This window comes from Oncorhynchus masou, chromosome 6 (genome assembly GCF_036934945.1).
Source record: "Oncorhynchus masou masou isolate Uvic2021 chromosome 6, UVic_Omas_1.1, whole genome shotgun sequence".
Taxonomy (NCBI): Eukaryota; Metazoa; Chordata; class Actinopteri; order Salmoniformes; family Salmonidae; genus Oncorhynchus; species Oncorhynchus masou.
In genome coordinates, this window is record NC_088217.1 from 44849813 (window position 1) to 44860438 (window position 10626).

General features: G+C 42.3%; 1 protein-coding gene across 1 annotated transcript; it reads right to left on the reverse strand.

Moving 5' to 3' along the window:
* Positions 1-5442: 5442 nt before the first annotated feature.
* LOC135541126 (protein LSM14 homolog B-like) lies at positions 5443-7978 on the reverse strand. Its single transcript, XM_064967242.1, has 8 exons — positions 7858-7978; positions 7526-7689; positions 7270-7405; positions 6817-7044; positions 6332-6388; positions 6093-6254; positions 5756-5888; positions 5443-5669 (listed from the first exon to the last, which is right to left on the reverse strand). Exons 1-8 carry the CDS (start codon positions 7976-7978, stop codon positions 5510-5512), a joined length of 1161 nt encoding a protein of 386 aa, XP_064823314.1. The 3' UTR covers positions 5443-5509.
* Between the last annotated feature and the right edge of the window lie 2648 nt (positions 7979-10626).

Here is a 10626-nt window from a genome sequence, read left to right on the forward strand (position 1 = left end):
GTTTCTATTCTGGTTAGAGCCAGTTTGCGCTGAGAACATCCCTGGCCATCCCTACTGCCTCTGATCTGGTGGATTCACTAAATACAAATGCTTTGTTTGTAAATTATGTGTCATTTAAAAAAGAAAAGAACATTGTCCCATCTGGTTTGCTTAAAATAAGGAATTTGAAATGGTTATTACTTTTACTTTGACTTTTGACAGTTAAGTATATTTCAAACCAAATACTTTTAGACATTTACTCAAGTAGTATTTTACTGGATTACTTTATTATTTTACTGGGTGACTTTCACTTTTACTTGAGTCATTTTCTATTTTCTATTAAGGTATCATTACCTTTACTCAAATATGACAATTGAGTACTTTTTCCACCACTGCCAAGAAGAATCGAGGATGTATTTGCTGCAAAAGGTGCTTCAACAAGGTACTGAGTAGAGGGTCTGAATACTTATGTAAATGTGATATTTCAGATATTGTTTTGTTTTTGCAAAAATATATTTAAACATGTTTTGCTTTGCCATTATGGGGTATTGTGTGTAGATTGATGAAGGGAATTTAAAAAAAATCCATTTTAGAATAAGGCTGTAACGTAACAAAATGTGGAAAAAGTCAAGGGGTCTGAATACTTTCCGAATGCAGTGTATATATGTATATGTATATATATATATATATATATACAGTTGAAGTCGGAAGTTTACATACACCTTAGCCAAATACATTTAAACTCAGTTTTTCACAATTCCTGACATTTAATCAGAGTAAAAATTCCCTGTTTTAGGTCAGTTATGATCACCACTTTACTTTAAGAATGTGAAATGTCAGAATAATAGTAGAGAGAATGATTTATTTCAGCTTTTATTTCTGTCATCACATTCCCAGTGGGTCAGAAGTTTACATACACTCAATTAGTATTTGGCAGCACTGCCTTTAAATTGTTTAACTTGGGTCAAACATTTTGGGTAGCCTTCCACAAGCTTCCCACAATAAGTTGGGTGAATTTTGGCCCATTCCTCCTTACAGAGCTGGTGTATCTGAGTCAGGTTTGTAGGGCTCCTTGCTCGCACACACTTTTTCAGATCTGCCCACACATTTTCTATAGGACTGAGGTCAGGGCTTTGTGATGGCCACATTAATACCTTGACTTTGTTGTCCTTACGCCATTTTGCCACATCGTTGGAAGTATGCTTGGGGTCATTGTCCATTTGGAAGACTCATTTGCAACCAAGCTTTAACTTCCTGACTGATGTCAGTCTGCTTTGATATGGCGGTTTTGGAGCAGTGGTTTTTCCTTGCTGAGCGGCCTTTCAGGTTATGTTGATATAGGAATTGTTTTACTGTGGATATAGATCATTTGTACCTGTTCCCTCCAGCATTTTCACAAGGTCCTATGCTGTTGTTCTGGGATTGATTTGCACTTTCCGCACCAAAGTACGTTCATCTCTATGAGACAGAACACTTCTCCTTCATGAGCGTTATGATGGCTGCGTGGTCCCATGGTGTTTATACTTGCGTACTATTTTTTTGTACAGATGAACGTGGTACCCTCAGGCGTTTGGAAATTGCTCCCAAGGATGAACCAGACTTGTGGAGGTCTACAATTTTTCTTCTGAGGTCTTGGCTGATTTCTTTTGATTTTCCCATGATGTCAAGCAAAGAGGCACCGAGTTTGAAGGTAGAAATAAATCCGCAGGTACACCTCCAATTGACTCAAATGATGTCAATTAGCCTGTCAGAAGCTTCTAAAGCCGTGACATAATTTTATGGACTTTTCCAAGCTGTTTAAAGGCACAGTCAACTTAGTGTATGTAAACTTCTAACACACTGGAATTGTGATACAGTGAATTATAAGTGAAATAATCTGTCTGTAAACAATTGATGGAAATATTACTTGTGTCATGCACAAAGTAAATGTCCTAACCGACTTGCCAAAACTATAGTTTGTTAATAACAAGAAATTTGTGGAGTGGTTGAAAAACGAGTTTTAATGACTCTAACCTAAGTGTATGTAAACTTCTGACTTCAACTGTAAATTAACACAACACGTAAAAGTGTTGGTTTCATGAGCTGAAATAAAATATCTCAGAAATGTTTCATACACAAAAATCTTATTTCTCTAAAATGCTGTGCAGAAATGTGTTTACATCCTATTAATGAGCATTTAGCCTTTGCAAGATAATCCATCCACCTGACAGGTGTGGCATATCAAGAAGCTGATTAAACAGCATGAACAGTACACAGGTGCACCTTGTGCTGGGGGAAATGAAATTCCACTCTAAAATGTGCAGTTTTGTCTCACAAATGCCACCAATTCCAAAGTTTTTGAGGGAGCATGCAATTGGCATGCTTATTGCAGGAATGTCCACCAGAGCATTGAAAGCCGCCTCCAACGTCATTTTAGAGAATTTTGCAGGACGTCCATCCGGCCTCACAACCGCAGACCACATGTATGGCGTTGTGTGGGTATGCGGTTTGCTGATGTCAACGTTTTGAACAGAGTGTCCCATGCTGACGGTGGGCTTATGGTATAGGCAGGCATAAGCTACGGGCAAGAAACATCACTTATCGATGGCAATTTGAATGCACAGAGATACCTTGACGAGATCCGGAGGCCCATTGTCATGCTATTCATCCGCCGCCATCACTTCATGTTTCAGCATGATAATGCACGGCCCCATGTCGCAAGGATCTGTACACAATTCCTGAAAGCTGAAAATGTCCCAGTTCTTCCATAACCTGCATACTCACCAGACATGTCACCCATTGAACATGGGATACTTGGATACTCTGGATTGACGTGTATGACAGTGAGTCCAGCCAATATCCAGCAACTTCGCATAGCCATTGAAGAGGAGTGGGACAACATTCCACAGGATGAAATCAACATCCTGATCAACTCTATGTGAAGGACATGTGTCGCACTGCACCAGGCAAATGGTTGTCACACCAGATACTGACTGGTTTTCTGATCCACGCCCCTACCTTTTTTTAAAGATTATCTGTGACCAACAGATGCATATCTGCATTCCCAGTCATGTGAAATCCATTGATCCTTATATGAACTCTCAGTAAAGTCTTTGAAATTTTGCATGTTGTGTTTATATTTTTGTTCAGTATAGTAAAGGAGAGAACAGCCTCAGGGCTTTGGATTGTTGACACCACCGGAGGTGAGTCACACAGCATAGTAGTGTCAAGCGATGCTGAGTCAGGAGACAGACCAAAGCCCACTTCTAAGAAATGCATTGAAGTAGAGGATGCCAACAACTCACCAGTGTTTCTGGACTCTGTCCAAGATGTCATGGTGGAAGAGAAAACAGAGATTGGACACCCTGTAGAGATGCTTACTGCCATTGACCATGATGCTAGGCATAAGTCATTTCCATATATTTTTTTGTAAGAGTAGTTTGACCTATCCATTGACATTTGTAATACTTTTATGGTGCTGACAACTATCAGTCATCAACCAGTCACTGATTTTGCTTGACCTATGCTTCCACACTTCTGCCTTCAGGAATGTGAAGGGTGATGATCGGATGACTGGATGACAGTGGAACCTCGTACAGGTCTTGTCACTTCAGCGAAGAGACTGGAGTCACCTTTCATGATCAACTATGTACACAGTCATACTCGATGCAGTTGATAACGTCACATATCTGAGAGAGGACTGGACGTGTGTCTGTGGGGCCAACATTGCAGCCTCTTACCTGGACCAAGAGCACTATAGAGGACCCTTCCAATTTGAGCTGCTTGGAAAATGGGTAATGGACCCTTAATATGGTCAATCTGCCATTTAAAAACACCCCTTAAGTTCGTGACAACTAAATCCTTGAGAACAGACGAAACAAAAAAACAAGTCTGACAAAAGTTCAACTCAATGTCATCTGTGAAATGTCCCTCAATGTGTTGAGCAACAGTTCTTACCTAAGGTTTCACTGGGAACCTGGTGGAGCCTGCTGTGTATGCAAGCCAATACGTTCTCCTTGTACAACCCCGCACTGTTCTTTCCCGCCCAACTGCCACCAGAGAAGGGACGAGCAACTGTCACCCAATGGGACCATGTGCATCATAGTCACCTCCATGTGTGGTACTGCTTTTAATATATTGGAAAAGACTTCAGACTCCTCTTCCTGCTGCTGGTGATTTGTCTCGTGGAGATATGTCAAGATCTCCATCAACAACATCTCTGGAGCTGTCCTGCGTCACTCAAACATTGAGGAAACAGGAACTGAGGTAATACTTAACCTATGAATGTACATACACAATATGCTGCCAGTGCTGCCCAAAGTAAATGAGCAAACATCATTAGTTGGGATCACATTGGAGGAATGCAACATAGCGAATGGATGGAATGAAACTAGTTATGATTGGGCAAGAATCACTATCACTCACCAATTGTACATGTTTTAGGCCAGTGCTATAAGACTAAGAGACCTAAGATCAAGGGGAACAGTATTTGCCATTTCTTCAATGGCAGCTCACTATATACCGTATACATTCATCTTTGGTCATTTAAAATGATCCACTTCAATTATACAGAGTATGCAGGCCTCATTTTAGCTTGGTCTTGATTTCAAACCCATATGCTGTTTTCCACTATGAACCTTAGAGAACAAGTGCACAATTACAAAACATGGCTAACATCACCAGGTACAAGACCCTTGACCTGAGAGAGTGTGACAACCTGGGTCCCAGGTTCAACAAACTGGCTTATCTGCACACACCTATGTTAAGGGTTAATTCTACAACAGCAGTTGGAAAAGCATATCAAAATATGTTTATTTGAGACTTCAATATTGAGTTCACCAAGTTTATTAATCAGGCCACAAGCAATCTCATGTAGTTTATTACTGGATTAGTAACTACACAGGTGTCCCACAGTTGCAATTACATTCAGTACAGAGAAAAAAAAGTTGCTTTTGTACAACTAACCAATTTCCATGTGGGAAAAAAAAAACTCGCCCTTTAAGGGCCATGTGTACATACTTGGCAAGTCCATAGACATGCCAACTTATTTTATTTACAAGAAATAATAGAAAATAAATAAAGGTACATCGCTTTGGTCCAATCTAAGTAAACATTTCCTGAAGAATTATGCCTGCAGTTGTTTTTTAACAAGGCAAAATCATGAATGATGTTCTAGTATGTACAGAAACTGCACTACCATGAATGAAAATGGATTCTGAACACAAACTATGTACACCATTGCAATTCCTGCTCAAATAGTGAAGTTCCGTACACAACTGACAAGGCACAAATGAGAAATGAAAAGAAATGGCAACTTAAAAAACTTAACCGTCATTTGGATTGAAGGGCTCCAGGCCAAGAACAAGTCTTTCAAGAGGAAGGGAAGGAATCATAGGACACTTCAGTATCAACTCTTACATAAATACCAGTAAAATATAAAACAAAAATACTGATGCCAAGTGATGGTAGTAGGAAAGCACCTAGGAAACTAAAACGCAAATAAAAGCTAACATTATTACAGTAAGTAAGCGGTAGGTAACTGCACACCTGTTCACACCCTTGCACTGTCTACTTTGGGCATTGGGCGCTGGTTGGCCCTCCCAGCTCCTCTCCCACGATTGTTCCCTCGGAATCCTCTGCCCCTCAGGAATCGGCCCGGAACGCCAAACGTCTCCACATTCAGCTTCCTCTCCTCTGCCCAGGTGGTCCTACTGAACGACACAGGGCGGGACAGAACCAGACAGCCTGTTAATTCACTACTATTTAAAATTTTAATAAGGTAGATATGTTTTTTTACCTAGACTTCATCTCAGATGAGACATTGTCAAAGAAGCACTTTGTTTTGTCATAGTAGAACTTCTCCCCAGGAGGATCGTCCACTGTGCCCTCAGTGTTCTGACCCTCACTAACCCCAGACTCCTCCTCTGGGTCTGAATGAGAACAGGGATTCAAAGAGAAAGGATACCAACTCCAAATCCTATAATCATTTTTGGTGTGGTTAAATTGACATATTTCTCTGCAGTTAAGTAACTTAGTGTTTAGATTGACAACCAATGTTATACATGCAGTATTTCACTGATCATCAGTTGGGTTTCAAATGTGGAATCTTGAGAATTCACTTTGTATGCAGGTACCTTTAATGGTTAACTTTTCATGAAGCTCCTTCTCGAGTTCATCTTTGTGGAACTGAGCATTGGCAGATTCAAAATCAAAGTCAGACTCAAATTGTAAGGTTCTGGCTTTTGAGTTTCCTACAAGAAGCTGACCTCTCCCACGGTTCCTTGCCCTACGATTGCCTGTGAACATATCGATACATTTAGACATTGAAATATAAAAGCAAATTGCTACAATAGACAATGACATTGCTAATTACCTTGTCTTCGTCTCTGTGGTCTGCAGTTCTCATCATTGCCTTGCCTTTGTTCCTGGGCTGTGCCACCCAGTGCTTGACCTAAAAATGGATAAGGGATGAGGGGGGGGTACCACAACGTCTAGTTTAAGATGACAGCATTGCCAATTAGTGCCATGCCGTCGCATTACTCAAGACAAGTGCAAGTTAGATTTCTCGTGCTCCCTCAATTGATGAGAATGCATAAAGCAGGAGTAAAAACACTTCATGCATTAGTTGAATACATCGCAAATCAATTAGCAACGGAAAACCTTTTAATCAAAACATTTTGCAATGAAACCTATTTCTATAACAAATTCAGGTCCCACTGGTTATTTTCTTTTTGCTGCCATTTGGTTCATATAGTAAAGTCAGTTGCAAAACGTTTTGCAAGAGATTAAATGTTACACAACGGAAGCCAACTAATGAATACAAAGGTGTTCCTGTTGAGTATTCCAACTTTGTCCCACACTGTACAAGAAGCTCTGATCCTGGTTGTTTGAGCTTACCACTGGAAGCAGCCCTCTGAGACAGAGGGCCATCTCTGTCAGAGTGCTGGGAAAGCCAACCGGACTCTCTGCCTTGCAGCTGGGGGGCTGACTGGACCCTTTTTTCAGCAGCATTCTCAGCTGGTACAGTCTGGACAGCCTGCTCTACCATCGGGCCTCGTCTTGCTGGAAGGCTGTGAAGTCCTGCTCCTAAGGAAGGCCACGGAATACATGGAGAAAGAGGTTAAGACATGGATGTTTCCCAGAATTCTTGAGATAAGACACTACATGGAGACAAAGTTCAAGAAAAGGTGCTATATAACAGTTAATCATAAGGGCCTCAGCAGTTTAGGGGCTATTAAGACAATCTTGAAATACAGTACATCATGAAGGTGGCTGTGTGTTTACAAGGGTCTCCAAGACCATTTCACTCACCTAGACCCAGGGAAGCAGCATACTGCTGGTTGAGTAGAGAGCTGGCAGCCAGTTGGTTATAGGTAGGAACCATACTCCGGTAAGGACTGTACGGGGCCTGGGATGAGTATGTGGACAGGGAGCTCCCAATGGACGACTACAAAAATGAAAAACAAACGCTTAGGGCTTATGATTGCTGTGCGCTTCATCAAACACATGGAAGCCAATTCTGAGATTTTTTTCTTGCAGAGTTAAGGTACTAGCCCTCGTCTCCTACCTGTACAATGGCAGGGTCCTGAGGTAAACCATGGTGTGGTTTATGCGGCTCACACACCGTTATGTCCTTGATGTCACTCCCTCTGAAAATGATGTATTCATAAATGTCATCTTTGGGTGGCACTGGTCTGTCTGTAGGCCGTCGTTCTGTCCCGAATGATTTAACTGTGGGGGAAGAAAGACAATGTACCTTTGGAAGCAGGATTGTTACCCAAGGCATGTAGGACCTGTAGGTCCAAACGCAGCGTGCCAGAGTCGTTCATTCCAAACGCGGAGCATCAAAATTCGGGGCTAAACCTAATGCTGAAACTCCTCAATTGAGGGAAAGCTCACCCTTTGCCAAAGCCACCGTTGCGTTATCCGTGTCGATTGTATACAAAACGCCCTCATAACGAATCCCGGCCTTGGAGATTAGACTTATTTTACTTCCAATATAAGGTGTTCCGGTGCTCATTGTTGCTGTCACAGTAATATCTTATTTCGAATTCTCAAAACAAGCCATCGTTGTTTCCGCATTCCCCTCAGGCTGACACCAAGCTCGAATTTATAATGTATCTGCAGGTGCACAATCTGTGAAAACAGGTGCGTTATATTACAAAACCAATTGGCGACAAGCCTCCATTAGCCACGCCTGCTGTGAAATTAAATGAGTATCGTATCACTGCAACAAGTCCCTTTTAATAGAGCAATGTTTTAGTTGGATTTAGGGAATAGCCGAAACGTTTTCTGACAACTCGAAACTGCTTTCTCGATTGACCTACACATGTAGGCTATCCATATTGCATAGGCCTATCATTGAAGGGGCATCATGCGTCAAATGTCCGATGCACTATGTAATGTCAGATTTTTTTCAGTCGTTCATGCAAAAACCAACCCAATCTGTTACATTTATTTTGTGTGCATTTTTCTAAAAATGTCTAAATAGTCTATTTGTGGGCAAAAATAATTTGTATGGGAAACTGGCCCTATTGTCATAGTATTTGTGCTTTTATTTGTTTTACTTGTTGTAATAATATATGTTTTATTTGAGGAATACATTTAGCACATTTTCTCCATTGTCTGTAAGCGTTTTTTTTTCGGCAGTGGGCCAATCTGAAAAAAAGGATAGGCTACAAGCCTATGCCATCAAATACAGAACATTATGTAAATAGTTTATCATTGATCAATTCCATACATTTATTTCACACCGAACACAACTTGTTCCTATATGTTGACAGTCCCCGTGTGGTTTTGACAGCATTCTAAAATGTTGTTGGCAGAGAAGTTTTGGCCACGGCGCCCTCAAATGCATTTCTAAAGTGTAGCTCCAAACTTCCTGAGCAAAAACAGCGGAAGCTGTTGAAGCACGAGACTCAGATCCGCAACAACGGGGAATTTGCATAAATATATGGTCCGAATTCTGTCGCTAACCATCATTTCATAATCGAATATATACGGTAGCATAGAGCAAATCTAGAATATGAATGGAAAAACGCTAAATACAATTTGTACTATCCAGTTCATTCCACCATTTTCAGATCTCTCTTTATTCAACTGTAGTTCCACCCAGCACATCCTTGTCATGATAGTCCACCCAGTACATCCTTGTCATGATAGTCGGAGCCATTTGTTCCGCCCTTTATTATCAGGAAACAACAATCGCTCTGCATTCCGGACTCCCTGTGGGGTGACGTTCCAACCCAGTCCATTCATTTTGGACAGTCTATGTATTTTGCGCATGCGCGCATCACTTTAGACGTTCCAAAGTTTACGGTAGGGTGATAATGGCGGCAGGCTCTGATCTGCTGGACGAGGTTTTCTTTAACACTAAGGTGGACCAGAAAGTAGTTTGTGATCTTGTGGGGTCTCTTGAGTCCGAGCTCAGGTCACGGGAACCCAGACAGTTGCTAAACACAGTTCCGGGACAGGGGGCAGCTAATGCTAATGTCCAGCAGAGCAAACGGGGGGATCGGATATAGCGTTGAATGGAAGCACTAATACGGGATTGACTTTGGCTGTCAATGTTGCGGGTCAAGCTTTCACAATTGCGCAGGGCATGGGCATGCAAACTCCGTTATTGAACAATGGGCGGTGAGGGATTCAAGCTATCACGCCACAGGTGTTGGCCCCTAGGCTCCCCCAACCATTCCTGAATCAGTCCAACTTTCAGAACATCCAGCTCCCCCCAGGTACGTTACATTTTTTGTCTTTGATATTAAATAGTTTACAAAAACATAATATTGTTCAAATAAACCCAGCAATTAAGGTCATAGTTATGAAAACTTAGGACACTAAAGAGGCCTTTACTGTCTCTGAAAAACACCAAAAGAAGATTCCCAGGGTCCCTGCTCATTCTGTGTGAACTTGCCTTAGGCATGAGGACTGCAGATGTGGCCAGGGCAATAAATCGCAATGTCCGTACTGTGAGATGCCTAAGACAGCGCGACAGGGAGACAGGGTGGACAGCTGATCGTCCTCGCAGTGGCAGACCACCTTTAACAACAATTGCACAGGACCGGTACATCCAAGCATCACATCTGCGTGACAAGTCCAGGATGGAAACAACAACTGCCCGAGTTACACCAGGAACGCACAATCCCTCCATCAGTGCTCAGACTGTCCACAATAGGCTGAGAGAGGCTGGACTGAGGGCTTGTAGGCCTGTTGTAAGGCAGGTCCTCACCAGACATCACCAGCAACAACGTCGCCTAAGGGCACAAACCCACCGTCGCTGGACCAGACATGACGGGCAAAAAGTGCTCTTCACTGAAGAGTTCCAGTTTGGTCTCGCCAGTGGTGATGGTTGGATTTGCGTTTATCATTGAAGGAATGGGCGTTACACCGAGGCCTGTACTCTGGAGATGGATCAATTTGGAGGTGGAGGGTCCGTCATGGTCTGGGGCGGTGTGTCACAGCATCATCGGACTGAGCTTGTTGTCATTGCAGGCCATCTCAATGCTGTGCTTTACAAGGAAGACATCCTCCCCCGTGGTACCCTTCCTGCAGGCTCATCCTGACATGACCCTCCAGAATGACAATGCCACCAGCCATACTGCTCGTTCTGTGCATGATTTCCTGCAAGACAGGAATGTCAGTGTTCTGCCATGGCCAGCGAAGAGCCTA